At 58.8% G+C, this 21,051-nt stretch overlaps 3 protein-coding genes across 7 annotated transcripts; 2 read left to right on the top strand and 1 right to left on the bottom strand.

Annotated features, from left to right (window-relative positions):
* Nucleotides 1–1,091: 1,091 nt before the first annotated feature.
* MAGIX (MAGI family member, X-linked) lies at nt 1,092–4,925 on the top strand. 3 transcript variants are annotated; one of them, XM_073901819.1, is made up of 6 exons: nt 1,092–1,198; nt 2,015–2,161; nt 2,946–3,028; nt 3,105–3,341; nt 3,450–3,621; nt 4,379–4,925. In XM_073901819.1, the coding sequence occupies exons 1-6, from the start codon at nt 1,150–1,152 to the stop codon at nt 4,684–4,686; spliced, it is 996 nt and encodes a 331-aa protein (XP_073757920.1). In that variant the 5' UTR covers nt 1,092–1,149; the 3' UTR covers nt 4,687–4,925. The 3 variants fall into 3 exon arrangements, with proteins under 3 accessions (XP_073757920.1, XP_073757919.1, XP_073757921.1); XM_073901818.1 differs by having other exon boundaries at nt 4,364–4,925; XM_073901820.1 differs by lacking the exons at nt 1,092–1,198; nt 2,015–2,161 and adding an exon at nt 2,226–2,272 and having other exon boundaries at nt 4,364–4,925.
* A 3,248-nt stretch (nt 4,926–8,173) lies between these two features.
* Nucleotides 8,174–11,061, top strand: PLP2 (proteolipid protein 2). Its single transcript, XM_025857619.2, has 5 exons — nt 8,174–8,401; nt 9,500–9,652; nt 9,749–9,844; nt 10,387–10,477; nt 10,659–11,061. Exons 1-5 carry the CDS (start codon nt 8,306–8,308, stop codon nt 10,679–10,681), a joined length of 459 nt encoding a protein of 152 aa, XP_025713404.1. The 5' UTR covers nt 8,174–8,305; the 3' UTR covers nt 10,682–11,061.
* Nucleotides 11,062–11,214: 153 nt separating this feature from the next.
* PRICKLE3 (prickle planar cell polarity protein 3) lies at nt 11,215–20,515 on the bottom strand. Of its 3 annotated transcripts, none has more exons than XM_073901816.1 (9): nt 20,384–20,515; nt 19,107–19,192; nt 18,076–18,259; nt 15,981–16,094; nt 15,498–15,635; nt 14,063–14,287; nt 13,759–13,945; nt 12,673–12,972; nt 11,215–11,899 (listed from the first exon to the last, which is right to left on the bottom strand). In XM_073901816.1, exons 1-9 carry the CDS (start codon nt 20,423–20,425, stop codon nt 11,304–11,306), a joined length of 1,872 nt encoding a protein of 623 aa, XP_073757917.1. In that variant the 5' UTR covers nt 20,426–20,515; the 3' UTR covers nt 11,215–11,303. The 3 variants fall into 3 exon arrangements, with proteins under 3 accessions (XP_073757917.1, XP_025713403.1, XP_073757918.1); XM_025857618.2 differs by having other exon boundaries at nt 14,063–14,266; XM_073901817.1 differs by having other exon boundaries at nt 20,362–20,448.
* Between the last annotated feature and the right edge of the window lie 536 nt (nt 20,516–21,051).

Here is a 21,051-nt window from a genome sequence, read left to right as displayed (position 1 = left end):
GCCCCCGCAAGACAAGGTCAGGTCAGAGGCGGGAGGGCCAAGAGATTGCAGGAGGAAGGGAAGCAGGGACCATTCCCTCCCCCTCACTTAGAACAACACCCGACCCCTGAAAGGTGGACGAGAGAGGCTGCCCGGCCCCCCAGAATGGACGTCAGGACACGGTGCGTCCACAGTGAAAGTGTCCACAGTGTCCATAGTGAAACAGTCACAGCCCCAGTGATTGTTGGGGGTAAGCCGCCTGAGGCCCCTGCTGTCGTTGGCCGGCTGTGGGGTCCCGGACAGGTAGGTGTCCGAGCCCCTGTGGCCCCAGTTTCTTCCTCCACAAAGTGGTGGTCACAGGCTGTCTCTCACCGCACCCCATTCCTCCTTCCACTACAGTAGCATTGTGCCCAAGGGCTCCCCCCTCGGGACCTCTGTCTCCAGGCCACCCCCCACTTTTAGTACCTAAGAGGGGCCTCATTTCTCCCCTCTCATTGGCTGGCGACCCCTCCCACCCAGGGGCCTTGAAAGCCTCCTCAAGTGCAGGCCCCTACCGCCCCTCCACTCTCCAGGGCACCTGCCCTTCCCGGCTTTTGGAGTCCCCCAGCCCTATCCTGCTCAGGGCCCCAAACCTTCCCATGGCCCCCGAGGCTCCAAGCACCCCCCACCCCGCCCGCAGCCGCCCAGCCCGACAGACTCTTCCATTTCCCAAGTAGAAAACAGTCTCTGCAAATTTACTGAGTGCCCGCCCTACTATGAGCAAAGCTCCGTTACAGGCTGCAGAATTCCCTGGTAAACGTGGGCTCCACTTCTGCACCCCCGTTCTTAGTTGTCAGAGCTCGGGCGGGGCCCTTAACTTCTCTGGGCCTCGACTTCCCCTTCTCGCTCGTGGACTAACAACCCCTCCTGGGTGGAAAAAGGAGCCCAGCCCAGGCTCCGGGGCTAACAGAGGCGGCGCCTGAGGCAGAGCGAGGCCAAGCGCTCGCGCTGGCTCCCACAGCCAGGCCTCCTTGCCGGCGGCCAGGTAGGTCAGCGCGCGGGTCGGGGCTCCGGGCACGGGACCGGGCGGCCGCAGCCGCATCCAGGCCCGGGCGGGTCGCCAGGTGAGCGCGCCCAGGAGCTCCAAACGCGTCGCTGGCGGTCTTGCGTCCACCGGGCGGACTTCGGGTCATGCAGCCGCGCGCGGGGGGCGCCACGGACCCTAGGGGGAGCAGAGGAGGTACGGGGGAGGGGGGACTGGGCGCGTCCCTGCCACTCCTCGCCCCGTCTGTCTGCTCCTCACCTTTTCCTTCCGACAGGTGGTAAACAAAGCAGCCCTGGCGCCCAAGTGGCGGGCGGGCGCCGGGCGGCCGGCGTTGGGCTCGAGGTCCCCGATCCGCACCCGCACCCGCACCCGCACCCGCACCGTGGGGCTGCGCACCAGACCCGGAGGCTCTCAGGAGTCTCCGGGGAGATGTGCCACAGGGCTCTGCCCGGGGTCACTGGGGACACCTGTGGGCACTCAGGGTCTGTAGTGAATTGCGGGGGGGGTGGGTGGCGGTTAGGCGGGGGGGGCCTCTGGGTACAAATGGAGGGGCAACTGTAGCTCCGTGGGCCATCAAGGTTGCCTAGGATATCTGGAAGGGGAATCGGGGTTGCCGGCGCCACAGCGGGGGCAGACCGTCCTCTGTCGGGACATCTGGGGGAATCGGGGTCCCTCTCGCTACTGTGCGGAAAGAGTTTGGAATCTGGTTATGAAGGGGCAGTCGGAGACCTCCAGAGATAGTTCCAGGGTGTTGGGAAGTGTCCAGGAATATTTCGGTCAGATAGCTCTCTCCAGGGATATCGTGGGCGCAGGCGGGGGTCCACGGGCATACCCGCGATGGTCGGGGGTCGCGGGAGTTGAGAGGGGCAGTGGGAGACCTCCGAAACTATCGAGAGAGTGGTCGGGGGGGCGCCGAAGATCTTGAGGGGCATTGTAGGTTTCGGACGTCGGGGAGCGTGGGGGTTCGCCGAGGCTCGGGCGGGTGCTGACTTGTTCTTTCCACCCGCGCAGGCCGGGGCCTTCCCCAGCGGGCGGGCCCCAGAGCCCGGCAGCTCCTGGCGCGGCTGGACGCGCGCCCCCTGGCGGCCCGAGCTGCAGCCGACGTGGCGGCGCTGGTACGCAGGACGGGCGCCACATTGCGCCTGCGCCCCAACGCGGGTGCGTGTCGGGGGCGGAGCGGGGCCTCCCGGGGGGCGCGGTCTGAGTGGAGCCGGATTCCGAAGTGGAGGACCCGGGATTGTTAGTTACTCCCCTGGGTGGGGCTAATGGGTGCGACTGGCGGCGGGGCGGGGCTTGGAGGGAGCTTCGAGGGGCGGAGCCTTGGCGTTATCCTAGACTATTCCTCCAGGAGGTGACCCTGGGAAAGTTACTGCGGTGGGTGAATGTTCCATGGCTAGTTGTGGGTGCAGGGCTGGATGGTTATCCCTGGCGCTGGGGCTTCGCAAGGCATTTCTGAGGAGGTGGGGCCTGGAGAGTGTTGGGGGCGTGCAGTTGGCTGAGGGGCGGGTCTGGAAAAAAAAATCCACTCTAGGGGGTGGAGCCTACAAACGCCAGGGGGAGGGATCGAAATGTCAGGAACGGGTTGAAGTTTATAGGCCAGTTAGAGGGCGGAGCCTGAAGAGTTCCGGAACCCAATCGTGGATTTGCATCCCGCCCCCGCAGTGGGGGGCCTAAGGATGTAATATAAGGAGAGGGATCTTCGCGTTCTTAGAGGACTATAGGATGGTCTAGAGGTGTATTCAAATAGCTGGGCCCAGGATTACTACTTAAAAGTCGGGCTCAGGTCAGTTATTCATGTGGGCTGAGCCCAGTTAAATGGGTGGATGTGTCAGTCTCCATTCTAGAGTCAAGGAAATGAGGTGAGGCTAGAATGTTAAATCAGGGGGCAGGTCCTAGGTGGTTTCCATAGAGTACCCCTCTGACTGTCTTTTTCATCTTCCAGCCGTTAGTGTGCTGGATTCTGCGGACATAGAGGTTACAGACAGTCGCCTGCCTAATCCCACTTTCGTGGAACACCGGCCGCAGGTACCAACTCGCCCTTTTATTGGATGCCACCTGCTTTGAGACTGGCAATGTATGTACGCTTGTGTTTTTACTCCAGCATCATCGGTCAGAGACCTTGGGTACAGGTCCTGCGCCGCTCCAAGTGACCCAGGCTAAGGCACGTTCTGCTTCGAAGCCGCTCCAGACCTCTGGACGGTTCTGCGTGGAACTGGTTCGCGGTTCCACGGGCTTTGGCTTCACATTAAGCGGAGGCCGAGATTCAGCAGGGGATGCTCCTCTGGCAGTGCGCGGGCTGCTGGAAAACGGGCCAGCACAGCGCTCTGGTCGCTTGCAGGTGAGGTATAAGACGCTGTCCATTCAACAGTGCTAGCCCAATCCTCGCCCTTTGTCGGGGTGCTCTCTATCTGCTTTCTACAATACCCCTCTCTTTGCACTCTTGTAGGCTGGGGACCTCGTGCTCCACATCAATGGAGAGTCAACTCAGGGCCTCACCCATGCCCAGGTGGTGGAGCGCATTCGCACGGGCGGCCCCCGTCTGCGCCTCGTACTAAGCAGGCCTCTTGAAACCCACCCCGGCCAACCTGAAGGGATGGGAGGGCCCCAGAAAGGAGATGGTGGGTTTCCCGAGGGACAGGGTTCAGAGAGCCGTGAGGGGAAGGAGAGGGTTGCAAAGTGGAGAGGCTGGGGTCCAGGGTGGGAGGGGTTGGTGGTCTCAGTGGGGAGGTCAGAGTTTAGCGTCTCTGAGGGGTCATGGTATTCTCAAAAGCAGGATCGGGAAGGGCAGGGTCCCAGGATAGGAATAAAAGTAGATTTTAGAGGGGAGGCTTTTGAGGTACTGGGAGAAGAGAAGGGGAAAGAGGTCTGGGGTAAAAGCAGGTGTTTAGAAGGAAGAGTTGTGGTCCTCGCATGAGAAGGCAGAGTGGGTCTCAGCAGGGAGAGGATGGGATGGGGATCCAGAGGGTGCGGGGGGATCTAGTTCCAAAGCTGAGGGGTCCATATGAAAAGGGTTGGGAGTTGAGGCAGATAGTCCGGGGTCCTAGATGGGAGGGGTTTAGCATCTGGAGGTCAAGGTCAGGGTTTGATTTCCTTTGGGATTGTGGTAAATTATTTTGGGGGGGCATGTTCTGGATCCAGATGTGGGGGGAGGTCTCAGGAAAAGCGTGTGTGTTTGTGTGTGTGTGTGGGGGGAATCTTGAGGGGTGGTAACGGTTCCTGAATGGTTTGTCCAGGCCTCAAAGGGAGATTTCTTTAAGGAGTGGGGTCTCTATCTCCTGTAGCCCCTGGAGTCTCCCCGCTGCCCTCAGCCCGGGGGCTCGGCTTTCCATTCCCCACCCTATCGCCCAGTCTAACCCGCAGGTCTGCCATCCCCAGATCGCAGCCCAGATCCTGGTGGACCAGAGGTGATGAGGTCTCGCAGCGTCAGTGCTTCCCCACTTCAGCACCCTCCATCCGGTACAGCGGCCCGAATCCCCGGCAGCCCAGAGCCTAGCCCAGAGCCGCTGGCCGACTGCCCCGCGGTTTCTCCTCCTGAGCGCCGCACAGAGGACCCTGACGACCGAACCCCGGGTTCCCCGGGACCCTGGCTGGTGCCGAGTGAGGAACGGCTTTCGCGGGCCCTAGGGATCCCAGGGGCCGCGCAGCTTGCTCTTGAGACGGCAGCCGGGAGGCGGAGGCACTGAGCAGGTATGGGACGGTCCGATGCTCACTTGGTACTGCCCAGCCTGGATCTGGTGTGCTCCGCCGACCGCACACTAGCATCCCTGGGAGAGCTTCCACTTGGTCCTGCCCCACCCCCACTCCTGCTGCGCCGCGGACCAGCCCGCGCTCCCCCCGCGGTGTCAGTGGTACAGCCCTCCGGACGGGCCAGCCCTGCGCTTCTGGTTTTGAGTGGGGGAGGTAATAAAATGGTTTGACCCAGTCTTGACTTGCCAGGTGCTCTAGGCCGGGTGGGGCTCCTGAGTTCATCCCGCAAAGGAGGGGGTGGGTCGATCTGGTTTCAAGGAGGGCCTCTTCTTGTAACCATTGACAAGCTTACTTTGTGCTGTGGGCCTCTAAGCAGGGTCCGCTTGTGCCGATCCTCAGCCTGGCGTGCTTTCTCCCCACTCCGTTTTTCTTCTCCAACTCCTGCTTCTCTCCGCGTTCATTCATTTCACTTTTGGGGAGGTGTGAGGGGCTCACGGATAATCTTTGCTCCCGGCGTGGGGAATGCAGAGGTGGGCCGTTGTAGCGGGAGTGCACCTGAATACCCACAGCCCCATGCAGGAATCGTCCAGAACCTCAGCTGATGGCCCGAGAGCAAGGCTAGAACCAGGGTGGCTTCCTTCACCAGGAGCCTGTGGTCTCTCATTTCCGGCCTTAGTCGGCCAGCTTTCGCTGGCACGTAGACTGCCACCCTTAGGGCATGGGCTGGGGCCCTGGAGCCCCCTTTGGGGCGGAGCCGGCAAGGTGTGAGTCAGCGGGCTGGGCTAAAAAAGGCTGTTAGAACCTTTGAGCCGCGCCCCCTCTTCCATAGATGGTGACGAACTGCAGCCAGGCTTGTGTGCACACGCCACATGCTGGGCGTTCCTGGTCCAGGGAGAGGCCAGAGTTTCCTCCATCCTGGGAGCAGAGCCCTAAAGGCAGGGCTTATATGGCCAGCGGGACTCCAACCGGGATAGCCCCGAAGCCAGCGCTGGCCCAGGCTCGAAATGTCCAGTCACCTCCGCTTGTCACCACACCCTGAATACTTGGCCCCACCCCCCCACCCCCCAGTGAAGGAAGTTGTGGTCAGGCGGGAATGGGCAACTCCCACCCGAGAGGGGAGACAAATTAAAAGACCCGAGTGTGAATTTCCAGGCTGACGCTGGGAGAGAGGGACCTCAAAGCCAGACTGGGAGCTGGGGTATAAAGAGGTGAAGAGGTGAACACTTGAATGGTCATCACTGTGGACATTATGAGGAGTGCGCTGGGGCTTCCAGCTACCCTTGACTCAGAGCCTGGTGGAGGTGTGGCTCTAGGGAAGTAAGGAGCTCCAGTCCTATAAACACAGTCACACCCAGGAGACTAATAATAGTAACCCCAGCCACCATTTACTTAGCCTTATTCCAGCTACTGGCTTTACTTGCAGTATCTATTTTCATCTCCTTACACATCTGCTCAACAATCCTGACATGTCTGTTTCACCGGGGGGGGGGAGGGAAGTGAGGTCCAGACGGTATAAACGGCTTGAGGGAGGGGGTTGAAGCAAGATTTAATGAAGGCTGGATTCCCGAGCCAGTCCTTTTAATCTCACCTGCATTTGATAAGTAATAATTGCGCTCCAATTGTTTACCTTGCACTGTGATAGGCACTGGGGAGATGCTGGTAAAACAAAACATAAAAGATTTCTAACCTTGTGTAGACCTATGTTGGAAAAGAAAAGAAAAGGAAAGAAAAGAAAATGAATAAATAAAAGATAACTTCAGAGAGAAGTCAGAGTTATAAAGATAGCAAAAGGAGGTTATGTTGGAGGAAGTAATGATGGTGGGCTGTGGTTTCTTTGAAGACAACATTTGAGCTGGGACCTGAATGACCAGAAACCACATGTATGAAGAGCTTGGGGAAGGGCATTGACAGCCCTGAGAGTGGCAAGTGCAAAGGCCCCGAGGTGGAGCAGAGTTTGTTTTGTTCTAGAAACTCAGACATGTCCTCACAGAGTTGGAAAGCACACACTGGGAAAAGTGTGCTTCATTCCTTCCACCACCCAACCACTCTCAGCAACCTGGACTGATAGAAGGGTGCCCCTTTCTTTGGTTTTGAGGGGCCCCAGGTTGAGGGGTGGTGGTGCAGGCAGGCCCTTGGGTTTAACTGTGTTGGCCTTCCAGCCACAACTCTTCCCTCAAATGGGATGAGAATAAAACCAACGTCCAATCTGGAGAGTGTGATTCTCAGCATTATCTCCAGGGAGATCCTGATTCCTGTGACCAGGTGCCTGTCTCAGATGCAGAAATCAAGGCTGAGCCAGGGGAAATGGCTTGCTTAGGATAACACACTTCAAATGTCATCAGCCTTGTCCCCTAGACCGGCACCCCAAGAGCCTACCTCTCATCTTGCCAAGCTTCCAGCAGTAAAGAAACCTGGGCTCCTTCCCATCTTTATTCATCTAGGGCGGTGCTGGTGGCCCCTCTCCTTAGAAGCAGGAAACAGGCCCAGTGCTTGGGGCCAGGGCCTCCCTAGGATTGCAGAACAGAGAGTCAGCCCCTGGGTTGTGACACCATTAATAATGTCTGTTCCCATTTACTGAGAAGCTTGATGCTCACCAAGCCCTATTCTCTCTTAGCCTGTGAGCTAGTGCAGTCTCATTTCCATCACTGCTAAGAGGTTTATTCTACCCACTATGATCCTTCACCCGAAATTTGAAGTCCACAAAGCTCTGGAAATAGCTTTCCCACGTGTTGGGCACCATTTGGTTACAAAACTTAACATGACTTAATGAGGGACAATTTTCAGTTCTGGCTGATCCTACTTATTGTGAACGACTTCTACCCCTTTTCTTGAATAAATATTAAGGTGTTTATTTAAAAAGATTTTTTAAAGATTTTATTTATTTGACAGAGAGAAACAGCAAGAGAGGGAACAAAGGCAGGGGGAGTGGGAGAGGGAGAAGCAGGCTTCCTGCTGAGCAGGGAGCCGGATGCGGGGCTCGATCCCAAGACCCTGGGATCATGACCTGAGCCGAAGGCAGACGCTCAACGACAGAGCCACCCAGGCGCCCCTATTTAAAATTTTTTTTTTTTAAAAAACGGGGCTGCCTCAGACCTCGCTGAGAGTGTTATGAAATACACAACTTTCTAAGATCCGAAATATTCAGAATTCTGGAAACATACCCTGGGTTTAGCCACGGCCTCAGCCATTTTTACAGCTAAGGAAACTGAGTCATGTGCTTCCCCCAAACCAGATCCCCGAGGTTCTGAATTGAGGCAGCACCGAAAGCATTCCTACTCCGAAAGCGCAAAAGACCTCTCCATTACCGCACATGGTACCCCGAACTGCCAAGCCTCAAAGGCTGGCGCCCCCGGAGGTGGGGCGCCCTGGGGGCTACGCGCCCGGCAGGGAGTATCCTTGGCGGGCGGGGCAAAGGGGCTTCCGGGGCGGCAGCCACCTGGCCCGGCCCCCTCCGGCCCCGCCCGCTTCTGCTCCGAGAGGTGATTCACTCCCTCCTTCGCCCCGGGGGCCCCCTTCCCGGCCAGACGGCGGGCAAGACGGTAGGGTGTGCAGCGTCTTGGAATCCGCGAGCAAGCGAGTAGATACTCCGCGCCCCTAGGGACTCCGGCCCACCCCATGGCGGATTCTGAGCGCCTCTCGGCCCCCGGCTGCTGGGCCGCCTGCACCAACTTTTCGCGCACCCGAAAGGGAATTCTCCTGTTTGCCGAGATTGTGAGCGTCCCGGGACAGGCGGGTGGGCAAAGGCAGGGTGGAGTGGCTGGACCACGCGGAGCCCAGAGGCCCCGGGTGAGGCAGGCGCGGGCCTAGAGGCGCTCCGCAGTGGGGCGCGGGTGGGTGGGTTAGTGGTGGAGGCCCGAAACCAGGGGCTCGGGGCGAGCCAGGGGGGTTTGGAGAAGGTGGTCAGGAGCCGCTTGAGCCACGGAGTGACGCGAGGGGCCCATAGCGCATATGGGGGGCCCTGTGGATGGAGACCGCGTGGACACATCGGTGGGCTCCTTCGGAGGGATCCCAGGGGGCTAGGAGGCGGGGGGCCTCCCGTGGCAGGGAGTGGCGCGGCCTGGGCACGGGCGGGCGGGCTGGCTGCGCGCCCAGGGGCGGGGCCTACTGGGGTGGGGCCCTGAGCCCTGGTCCTATGGGGTCGGGCGGTCCGCCCTTCTACCAGTTCTTCCTCGCCCTTCTGTGGTGGGGCAGGAGGTCCCTAAGCTATTCGGGCCGCTCGGGGAGCCTGGGTTTCCCATCCCCCTGAAAGTGGGCGCCGCCTTTGATTCACTTGTAAAAGGGGTGCGACGCCTTTAACAGAGCCCTGCCCCTCCGGTGTCACTCTCACCGCTTCCCAAAGGGGTTGCCGAGGGAACCGCAGGTTCCGCCCCTGTCAAGGCCCTGAAGCTGGCCGCAGCCGTGCTCACCAAACACCTGGCGGCACCACTCCCTGTAGCCCGCCCCTATGTGGAAGGGGAAGGGGTGGGGGGAAGCGGAGGCACCCAGCTCTACCCCTTACTAGGTGCCCCTGGACAAGTCCCTTAACCTCTCTGCCTCACTTTTCTCATCTGTAAAATAAAGATACTAATAACAGTACCCAGCTCATTGGGTTGTCCTGATGATTAAGTAAATTAATACTTGTACAGTCCCTAGAACAGCTTTTGGGACACAATGAGCACACAGTAAACGTTTAGCTATTAGTGTTTGTCATCTTTCCAGTCCTGATAGGGATCATCGGAGTGTTTGAGACCTCCAATTTAAACCCATCCCCTCAGCCCTGGGCGCTGATTCCGGGTGGGGGGGGTGGGCTTTCCCCTGTCATCCTTCCAGATATTGTGCCTGGTGATTCTGATCTGCTTCAGTGCCTCCACACCAGGATACTCCTCCCTGTCGGTGGTCGAGATGATCCTTGCTGCTATCTTCTTTGTCATCTACATGTGCGACCTGCACACCAAGATACAGTTCATCAACTGGCCTTGGAGTGTGAGAAAGGGGCAAGGCTAGGAAGGGGCCTGGGCAGTGGGGATGATCCTGGTAACTCTGGATGCTGACTTCCTCTCTTCTCCCCACGCCTCACAGGATTTCTTCCGAACCCTCATAGCGGCCATCCTCTACCTGATCACCTCCATTGTTGTCCTTGTTGAGGGAGGAAACCACTCCAAAATCATCGCAGGGGTAAAAGCCACAGAGGCAGCTCCAAGGCAAAGACAGAGGGGTTTGAGAATCCAGGGCCCAGTTCTGCCTCTGCTTTTGGCAGGAAAGTGTGTGGCCCGTAGCAGGCCACGCTTGTCCTCGGAGCCTGCAGTAAAGTCTGGCCCAGGCTCTGGTTCTCCTCCCAAGATCATCATTTGCTGTAAAAGGCCATGCCTTGTCCAACACAGGGACCTTTGTGGGAAGCACAAAGAGGCGGCCTCTTTGTCAACACGTGAGACTACCATCTGCTAGAACTTTGTCTCAAATGTACAGTGTGAATGGTGCCACTGACATGTGCGGCCACCATGTGGTTACCCTGTGTTGAGAGGTTCCAGGAGGAGGGAGGGTGGGGTCGATACCAGTCTCCTGGCCTGTCCCTGGGGCTCTCTGGCTTCCTGATCTGGGTTTTTTAGTCACCATCCCTGCATGGGGGCAGTCATTGCAGGTGGTAGATACAAGGAAACAAGAGGCGGAGTAGGTTGACCACGTAATCCAACCTCCCTCACTCCCACCCCCACCCTCAGGTACTGGGCCTACTTGCTACAAGCCTCTTTGGCTATGATGCCTACATCACCTTCCCCTTGAGGCAGCAAAGACATACAGCAGCCCCTACTGGTAAGTGTGTGTGTTGGTGGGGGGGAGTGTTGGGCTGAGGGTGCTGAGGAGAGTAGGAAAGGGGTCTCCCAAAGGCTCCCTTATTGGTACTGATGGCTTTAGTGCCAGTAAGTACCATAAGCTTCAGTATTACTTGCCTGGAAATGGATCCTACCAATGCTTTCCTCTTTTTTCCTCGCAGACCCTGCAGATGGCCCTGTGTAGGTGAACTCCCTTCATTTCTCTCCAAATCCTGCAAATAACACTTCCTTCGGAATAACTCCTCCCTGCTCTTACAACACTCCCAGCCAACTCCCAGCCTCTTATTGAAGTACAGGTGCCTTTATTGGGAGAATCTGTCTTCCTACCTGCCAGTCCCTCCTGGGTGTGGCCATCTTTATGGGTGTGCCTGTCCCCCTTCTGCAGTACCCAAAAGGAGACACCTGTTGTGCCTGGACTATGCACCCACTTAAGCCACAGAATGAGAGGAGGAGGAAACCTCAGATTTCAGATTCTAGGCCCCAGGTTGTGACCCACACCAAGTAAACTCCTCAGTGTGGGGGGTGGTTCTGTGGAGGGATAAATAAACAGATGGTTAGAACATATGATAATGAATAAATTAATCCTTTGGTCAAATGTGGATAAATCTCAAGCATCAGGAGGGGGAAAATTGGGGAGGGGGACGGCTGGAGCAAGGAGGTAAAGAAGCCAGGCCTGTTTTACGACAAATATTAAATTACTTCATTAACACAAATGGATGAAGGAGGAAGGGGATTTATGACTTAGGTTGGGGGATGGGATCATCTACACTGACCGGAGGACGGAGCCCTCCAGGACTACACTGCCTTCAAGCCACAATGCAGTTCTTGTCTCTGGCCTGGCGGGGCATCCCTGGGCGTGAGCTCCTGGGGAGCTGTGGAGATGGGGATTTGGGGGTTCCTGTTGCATTGTCCTGAGCAGGCCTGGGCCTGCACAGATGTGGGGGCAGCGGGATGCGTTCCCCTAGGAAGAAGCCATCCTCCTCTGAGGACTCGGAACTGGGGCTAGAAGATGAGCTGGAGCAAGATCCCGAGTCTGAGCCTGATCCCAAGTCACATTGGCGGTGGCGATGTCTGCCCGAGTGGCAGCGGTGATGGTGGTGGTGGTGGCGGTGGTGGCGGCGGTGGCGACGAGGGGGGGCCCTGGGTGGGGGACTGCGTGGCCTGCGACGCTGGGCTGGGGGTGCACTCAGGGTCCGCCGCGGGCCTCCGTCAGACACCAGAGGGTCACGGAAGCTGACACGAGGGGTGCTCTGGCGACCAAAGGCACCATCTTCCGGGCTTGGGTCGGGCTGGCTGGGGAGTCCCGGGGGCGGCTCTGGGGGGCCGCGGAGCCCCAGCTCTGGCATGGAGTGGCGGTGGGGGGCCCCTCTCAGAAAGTGGGTGGGCTCCTCAGGGCCTGCAACTGGAAAGAGATGGAGCAACTCCCTGTTATCTGGTCCCCGAGGGGAGGCCCGTGGAAGGGCCTTCTCTCCACTTTACCCCATCAGGACTGGGAAAGTGGGAGCAGCGGTCGGAGGGGGGTCAGCGAGGTGGGGGGAGTTTGGGAAATGTGAGGGCTGGGGCAGGCTCTGGGTGGAGGGAATAGAAACGTGGCTTCTGATGGAAGGGGGGTGACATCGACTAAAGCCCACCAAGTTAGCCATAGAATGGGGGCGGGGCCTGGGCGCGGAGGGTGGAAGGTCGGGGGTTTGGAGGAAAGGAGGAAAAACGTGGGTCAAGAAGGAACGAGCCGAGGGGCGCCTGGGTGGCTCAGTGGTCAAGCGTCTGCTTTCGCCTCAGGTCGTGATCCCAGGGTCCTGGGATCGAGCCCCGCATCGGGCTCCCTGCTTGGTGGGAAGCCTGCTTCTCCCTTTCCCACTCCCCCTGCTTGTGTTCCTGCTCTCCCTCTCTCTCTCTGTCAAATAAATAAAATCTTTAAAAAAAAAAAAAAAGAAGGAACAATGAGGCTAGGGGACGGGCCTTGTAACAGTGGGGGGCGGAGCCAGGGTTCACGAGGTGGTGTAGTGTGGGCTGGAGACTAGGCCTAGCACGGTTTGTGGGATGCAGCCCGGGCTCAGGTGGGGGCGGGGCCAGGGATGCCGCAGGTGAAGGGCCCCGGGCGAGTCAAGGGGAGGGGCGGGGCTTGGGATGGGGCGTGGCTCCGAGAGGCTGGGCGTGGCTCGAGGTTTAGCTTACCAGGCTCCGGCTCCGTGCTTGTGCCTTTGGTGGCGGTCTCCTCCGCTTCCTCCGTGGCGGAGAAAGAGGCCGTGGATGACGCGAGAGGTGCGGAGACTGTGCCGGCGCTCCAGCTCCGGCGGCCGGTCGCCGAAGCCGTGGGCTCAGAGCCCAGGCTGCAGGCTCTCGAGCAGAAGATTAGGCCGCGGCGGGGCAGGAAGGGGCGGCCCAGCAGGGCTCGCCCGCAGCGACTACAGCAGAAGCAGCGGTCCGAGGCGTGCCAGTGCTGGCCCTCATAAGCCATCTGACCCTGGTCCAGGCCTGCGGGGACCGAAGAGAGGGGGTAAACTGAGGCAGAGCCGGCAGGCATATCCCCTGCCCGTCCTGAATGGCGCCCTTCTTGGGAAGAGACAGGGAATCTGAGGCAGGGTACCTCAAGACGCCCTCCCTCCCAACTCTCCAGAATGGGGCCCTTCTCTGGAGAAAGCAGGGAAATCGAGGTTTGGGCTTCACCCTAAGGTTCCTCATCCTCTCTCTCCTGGAAACCGGCTGATGTCTCCTCTTCTCCCTCTCTTTCCCAGGGTGCCCCCTCCCAGATTGGGGGTGGGCATTGGACTCTGAGATGTGGGTCAGGCTTAGACATTAAGAGGTGGCTTCAGGTGGACGGATTGTAGAAGGTGGACGGAAGGGAAGGCCTGGGTAGGTGGGTGAGGGGCAGGGCTTAGAAGGTAGGGCGGGGCCTTGGTGGGAAAGGAGTGGGTCTTAGAGGGTAGGGTGCAGCTTAGGAGGTAGGACCTCACCTAGGCTGATGCAGGAGTCTATTTAGAGTCTGGGGGAGTTGGGCCTTGGGTGAAGTTGTAAGAAGGTAGGAATTAGAGGGAACCCTGGAAGTGGGTCTAGATACGCAGTGGTGCCTAGGGTCATGCAGGGGGTGGTTTAGAGAGTCCAGCATGATGGGGGATACTGGTGAGGGACTTGCGGTGAGGGGTGGAGGGCTATGGTGCCGGCGCCCGACTCCAAGTATGGACTATAACGGAGGATCCTGGTGCGGCGGCGCTCCGGCCCAGCCGTCCATCTGTCCTCCGGTCCAGTCGCCTGTTTACCCACCAATGTGCTCCCCACAGCCGTCACAGTACTCCGCGTGGCGGGCCTCGTAGCAGGCACAGCAGTGGGGGCGACTTTGACGCATGACGTAGCGCTGCCCTCCCAGCGAGGCTTCGCACTCGAAGCAACAGAAGTGACCCATGTGCCAGTGCCGGCCCTCGGCCTCGGTGCACTCAGGGGAGAAGATAATCTGCCGGGGGGAGGAGGGGGGACACACACGGGCCACTTCAGCCACCAGAAGGGCCTGCCCCTGGCCCTGCTCACCCTCCACTCCCACCCCGGGGGGGGGGGGCAGAGAGGTGCAAACCTCGTCGCAGGCTTGGCAGCGTGGGCGCAGGCGTTCGGCGTGGTGGCGGCCACAGTAGACTTTGCCAGCATGGTAGAAGTAGATGAGGTCCACCAGCAGCTCGCGGCACGTGGAGCACACGAAGCACTGCGGGTGCCAACAGGCACCCAGGCCTGCGCGGCTGGCGAATACGGCGATGTCCCCGCCTCCGATCTGCTTCCCGCACTGCCAAATGACAGAGAGACGCTGCCGCCGACATGGTCAGATGGACGGGGTTCAGCCAAGACCTGTCGCACGTGGGCCTTCCCCTGGCTGGCCTTTGTGACTGGCTCCACCTGTGGGGCAACTTTTAGGCGGGCCCTGCCTACACGGGAGGGTTCCCTAGAGGCCGATGGGACTCCTGGGGGTGGGAAACCACAGAGACAGGCCCTTCTAATCGTGGGTGGCCTAAAAGGCAAGTCATGTCCTCAGGGCGCTGGGGAAATCAAAGAGCTAGGCCAGGCCCAGTGGGGGAACCTTAGTGACAAACCTCACCTTAGACCCTAACAGTAGGATCTAGGGTCACGCTCCACCTACCCGGAGGGGCCTTGAAGACAAATTCCACCCGCCACTGGGCTCTACAGACAGGCCCTGCCACTGTGGGTCAGTTCTTTTTATTTTTTTAAAGATTTTATTTATTTTTTAAATCACTGTTTATTTATTTATTTGACAGAGAGAGAGAGAGAGAGTACAAGCAGGCAGAGCGGCAGGCAGAGGGAGATGGAGAAGCAGGCAGAGCGGCAGGCAGAGGGAGATGGAGAAGCAGGCCTCCTTCGGAGCAGGGAGCCCAACACGGGGCTTGATCCCAGGACCCTGGGACCATGACCCGAGCTGAAGGCAGACGCTTAACCGACTGAGCCACCTAGGCGCCCCTTATTTATTTATTTGAGAGAGAGAGAATGAAAGAGAGATAGCACGAGAGGGGGAAGGGTCGGAGGGAGAAGCAGACTCCCCGCTGAGCACGGAGCCTGATGCAGGACTTGACCCTGGGACTCCAGGATCATGACCCAAGCTGAAGGCAGTCGCTTAACCAACGAAGCTACCCAGGCACCCCTGTGGGTCAGTTCTTAAGGACACGTTTCAACCACAAGAGGACCAGAGAGACAGCCCACGCCTCACATCCACTGTGAAGAGGGAACTAAGAGAAGGTCCACTAGGGCCTCCTTAGAGACTGACCACATTGGACGGTGAGCTCTGAGGAACAGGCCCTGTCCACCAGGGGGCCCTACAGACAGATCTTGCTGGCCAGGGAGGCCTTAAGGTATGGTCCCTGCCTAACAGTGGGATGTGAGGAAACTGACCCCATCCACCAGAGGGGACACGAGACAGACCCCTAGGGCTTAAGTGGCAGGCCTCATCTTCCCAGGGCCTAGAGCAAAGGCACTGCTCTCCCTCACCGGGGCCCTCCCTGGCTCACCTCCTCACAGATGGCCCCAGTGATGGTCACGGGGAAGATGCGCACGGTGCCACGGCCCAGATTCTCCCGCTTCCGCTGCTGGCTGAAGGCTCTGAGCTCTTTCTTCTCCTCCTCTTCCAGTGCCGTGCAGTACTGTGCCTGGGGTAGGAGGGTCTTCCAGGCTCCTCCCGCCATGCCTGCCCCCTCCCCTTCCAGAATTCATCCACACTTAGAGAGTTTACTTCTAGGCCTTGGTATAGGGGGGTCCTTCCTGCCTGAAATTCCCACCCCTTACCTCCTCTCCCAGGGCTCAGGGCTCAGCTGTGGTTTGGCCGAGGAATGGTCCAACTGTCCCTGCCTGTCCATACCCTTCACGTCAGATCAGCTTCCCTTTCCTCCTCTGACCCTGTGCATTTCTTTCCAGCTGCTTAGCATTTGCCCCGGCTGTGCCACCCCCCCCACCCCAACTACCTGGCCTGCCCTTCCTGTCTTCTCGCTCCTCACCTCACTGTCGTGTGGGGGTAGCTGGTGCAGCAGCTGCTTGATCCTGTATTTTTCCCCAGGACTGTTGACATAGGGAACCTTGTCCTCTGGGAGGCAGCTGAAAAATTGGTATACCTGGAAGGACGTGGGGGACAGGAGAGAACAATTGAGACTAGGGGTGAGTTGAGATGCAGTGGGATGGTGGGCCCCTACTTGTCCGAGAATATTAAAGTCATCGGAAGGGACGGTCTACTGACACTCTCCACCTCCCCTTCCTACAGGCTGGATCATTTCCATCACCTCCCAAACACGCCGTGAGTTCCTTCAGACCCTGACCCCATGTTTCTCTCCAGCTGCTGTCCACTGTTCTTTCTTTTACAGCAGAGTTCCTCAAAAGAGCTGTGGGCACTCGCCCCCTCCACTTCCTCTGCCATTGTCTCCAGACCCGCCTGCAGTCAAGCTTCCCCACTGCCCCTTCTGTCCCTGCCCCTCCTTCAAAGCTGTTCCTGTCACGGTCACTGACGATGTCTGCACCTTTAAAATCATTTTTCAGGTCTCAGTCCTCATCAGCTGGACCCAACAGTAGCACTGGACACAGTCGATCACTCCCTTTTCCTGGAGACGCTTTGTTCCCTTGGCTTCCAGAACACTGTCCTCAGTTTCCTCCTACCTTATTGGCTGTTCCTTCTCTGTCTCCCTTTTGGGTCTTCTTCAACTAGCCGACCCCCAAATGCGGGAGGACCCTCAGGCTCATCCTTGGTTCTCTTGCCTCTCTCTACATTCACTCCCTTGGGAATCACATCCAAGCTCATGGCTATAAATACCACTTTGTGGCTAATGCCTCACAAATCCATACCTCCAGCCCTGTGACGCCTCCCTTGAGTGCCAGGCGGCATGGCCACTCCACTCAGATCTCTAACAGGCATCTCAGAACTCCAGATGGCCAAAACCAAACGTACGCTCCTACTCTTCAACCTGCTCCTGCCTTGGCCTGCCCCCTATCAGTTAATCCATCCCTCCTTGAGGTCATCTTTGACTCCTCTCTCTCACACAACCCACAAGCAAATCCTCTTAGCCCTGCTTTCAAAACATATCCAGAATCTGACCACCACTCACTACTTCTGCCACCATTGTCGTCAGTCACTGGACCACTGCAGTAGCCTCCCCCTCATGGTCCCCCTGCTTCTGCCCTCACCCCTACAGCCTATTTTCCTCACAGCAGCCAGAGGGAGCCTGTTAAATCCTCAAACAAACCACATCCCTTCTCTGCTCACAACCCTTTTGTGGCTGCTCCTTCATTCAGAGTAGAGGTCCAAGTCTTCTCCATGCCCCCTCCCTACCCCTGTCCTCACTTCCACCCTCTCTCCCAGTCACTCACTCTGCTCCAGCTGCACTGGTCTCCTCACTGTTCCCCACATGGGCCAAGCACACTCCTGCCTCAGGGCCTTTGCCATCGGCCATCCCTTTTGCCTGGATAGCTCTAACCATGGATATCTGCGTGGCACTTCTTTCCGTCCTTTAGGAAGCCCAAATGTCATATTTTCACAGAGGCTGACGTGGGCACCCTATTTACAATTCTAACATTTCTCTTTCTCTACTCCTTCCCTGTTTTTTTTTTTTTTATTTTATTTTATTCCATAGCCCTTACACCATCTGACATACTTTTCCAGGTTTGCTTACTGGCTGGTGCTCACTCTAGGAATGTAACCTCCATGTGGGCAGATGTATTTTGTTTGTGTTTTGTCCACTGCTGTGGCCTCAGTGCCCAGAACAGGGTCTGACATGCAGCAAGTGCTCAATAATTATTTGTTGAGCGAATCAGTAAATGGGGATGTGGCGAATGAAGTGCTGGGATGAGACCTGAGTTAAGGGGTAGAACAGGAGTGCGGTGAATACGCCCCGACCAGCCCACTCAGTCGTCATTCAGTAGTCCCCAAGAATTGGGGAGGGGGGGCTGACCACGGTGAGATGGCAGAAGGGTCAGAAGGATACACGCAGTCTAGTGTTGTCCCAGAAGTAGGTTTCTACCTGAGTGTGTGTATGTGTGTGCCTGTGTGTGCGTGCGCGCGCGCGCGCATCTCCTGGAGAACAAGAGTGGGTGGCAGGCTCCGGTCACCTGCTCTGGCTTGAGACCAGGGGGCACCCAGGCATACTCCTCCGAGGCACAGCCTGAGTCATCATCGGAGATGGAGTGGCGCTGGAAGTCTGAGATTAGCCGACACATGATGCGCTCCAGGTCCACAGGCACCGTGTGCACAGCGTGCTCCTCCCTTGGGCATTTGCAGTGCTGACAGATCTTTCTGAGGGGGCCGGGATGGGGGTCAATGATTAAGGGGTAGCTCACTTGGAGTCCTGGGCAGCCCAAGGATGTGCAACTAAGGGGCAGGGACAGGCAGATTAGCACCACCCAAGGACTCCCGAGCTAGGACAAGGCTCTGGGCACAGGAGGCGGGACTGCTGTGGGTAAGACAGGAGTGGAGGGCGAGGCTGTGAGCTGGGGGCGGGGCTGTGGGGTCTGCAGGCCGGCCATCCTCTGACTTTTATCTCTGGGACTCCAGACTTTCCTGGCAGTGGGCCTGAATAGGGGCGGGGCTCTGAGTCTGAGATTGGAGTTATAAATTTAGGGGTTTCTCCTCAGGACTGGCTTTGGAGGTTGTGGGGGAACTTTCCCTAGAAGCGGGCTCTAGCCTGTGCAGAGGCTGTGAACTTGTGGGCGGGTGGGGGCTCTGAGCCTGTGGGTAGGGCCTGAGTGTGCCGGCTGGTGGTATTTTATGAGATGTTTGGGGTACAGGGCTCCAGTGGGAGGATAGGACACTGGGTCCGCGAGAGGAGTTCTGAGCCTGAGAGGCGCTGGATGTCAGGGGACAATGCTCAGCGCCTGGGACTGAGGATTTCCCTAGGGATGGGACTCAGTGGCATGCGACAACACTTCTGGGGGCGGGGCTGTGTGGCGGGTGGAGCTTTCCTGGGAACAGGACACTTGGGAACGAGTCGGGGGCGGGGCCCTGAATCTGAGCGTGAGACTCCTCCCCCAACTGAGCTGCTCCGGCGGACAGGGCTCAAGCCTAGGGGTGTGGCCGGAGCTTCTAGGGGTTTCCCCTGAGGGCGGGGCCCTGACAAAGGCGAGGCCCTGGGATGGTCACCTACCTCCATCCATGCAGCAGGAAGCCGGGGCACTGCTCCCTGCAGGAGTTGCAGGGCTGGCCGCGGTCTGGGTCCTCTGCGTCTGGAGGCTGAAGTGGGTGGGGGCGGACGCGGGACCAGGCGAGGCGCGGGGGCGGGGAGAGAGAAGTCAACGCCCACCTCTCCACTCCAAGGCCCGCGACCGCACGCTGGGGCCTGTCCCACCAGGGCAGCGCTGGGCAGGCTGGGACAGCGCCGGCAGCGCGGGGGAGGAGAACACAACTGAGGTAGAGGCGGGGCAGCTGAGGCCACCTCCCTATATACCCCCTTTTCAGGGAATTCCCTTCCCCCTCACCCAGCTTGGATACCTCCCACCTGCCCCTGACTCCTTCAGGCCTCAAACACCTCCCCCAGAACTCAGAATACTCTCCCCACCGGAGCACAGAGTCCCTAATCCCGGTGTCTCCTCCCAGGCCTCATCTTGGCCCCTTCTCCACCCAGGAGGCCAGCAGCACTCCAGTTCCACAGGGTGGGAGTTTGAGGCCCCATCCTTTCTTGGGATCCCCACATGAGCCCTGCCCCTCTTTTCTGAATCTCAACAGCCCTTCCCCCAAACCCCGGCTTCCCCCTTTCATACCCAAGGAACTGGAGACCCTCCTTCAGGATCTCAGGAGGCCCCGGACCCATTCAATAACCCCCACCCCAAGAAGCCTTGGCCTTTACCCTTCATATCCTAGGGCTATTCACTCCTCTGGACGCCCGAACCCAGACCCCACTTACAGACCCCCTCCAAAGGTAGAGCAACCCTGCTATCTAGGAACTCAGAAAGCTCCTGGCTCAAGTAGAAGCCTGGAAGCCCTCTTCCCCCACATCCCAATCCCTGGACCCTTAATATTCAGGCACCCCAGGAGTGTGGGACCTCACCCCTAAGATCGCCTTCTGCCAAGGTACAGGGAAGTCCCTTCCCCCTTCCCTCCATAGCTCAGGAGGTCCTCGCTCAGTCCAGGACCCCAGGATCCAGTCTTCTGGCCCTTAGAATCCCCTCCCAGAATTCACACAAGAGGGGAGCCCACCAGGTCCCTGGGGTGCTGATAGAAGTGTGCAGAGAGGTGATTAGGGAGCAGGTGCCACCTTCCTCAATCCGCACGCTTCCAGCAGCCCCAGCCCCTCCGTTCTGGGAATCTGGGGATGGGGATTCCCAAACCGTCGGTGGAGCGCCTCCTCGTTATCCCAATCCCCTGCCCCTTCTCCTGGGCCTCAGTTTACCCCTGACTCCCACCTCTGCCCCGAGCCTCGCTCACCGCGCGCCCGGAGCGGCGCCTCCGGGACCCACGCGCGAACATGGCGCGCCCGGGCAGGGTCAAGCCGGGCAGGGTCAGGCCGATGGAATCCTCGCGGCCGTCAGGCCACCGCGCGTCCGGCCTGGGAGCTCTGTTCCGTAAATCTGACACCGGCGTGGGAGGAGCGCGCCCCGCACGGCCCGCCCCTGGCCCTGCACTCACTCCCGGGCCAAGGCGCCCCCTGCCTAGAGGTGAGGGGCAGGCAGCCCAGGAGCGCCACACGGGAGAGCTCCCCAGCCTTCCTGCCCTGGGCCGGAGCCAGGCCTCGGAAGGCTCGGCCCCCAGAGCCCCAGGGTAACACATGGCCTCTCACGGAATATTCCAGGGCTCGAGGGCTCTGTAGTGGAGGAGGGGGGACTTGGAAGTGGTGCGCTAGGGTATTTGTGTTGGCGTTTCGTGTCCGTTTCTCTTGGATGTTTATTTGGAGGAGGGGTTAAACCCCCCCCTTTTTTTAATGATCCCGCGACCATCTACATCTACACTCTTTCCCTCCGGATGAACGCTGCAAGAATGATCCCCAAGCCCATCGCAGTCCCAGCTGGTGCTCCCTTGCCACCATCAGAGAGCTAGCTCTTAAACACCCCCACAGCCCCCACTCCCAAACCCTATCGGAGCCAGGACTATTTGAG

Source organism: Callorhinus ursinus, unplaced genomic scaffold, assembly GCF_003265705.2.
Source record: "Callorhinus ursinus isolate GAN/ISIS: 27379988/994484 unplaced genomic scaffold, GSC_fseal_2.0 scaffold16, whole genome shotgun sequence".
NCBI classification, from domain to species: domain Eukaryota; kingdom Metazoa; phylum Chordata; class Mammalia; order Carnivora; family Otariidae; genus Callorhinus; species Callorhinus ursinus.
This window is presented reverse-complemented; position numbering and strand designations above follow the sequence as displayed.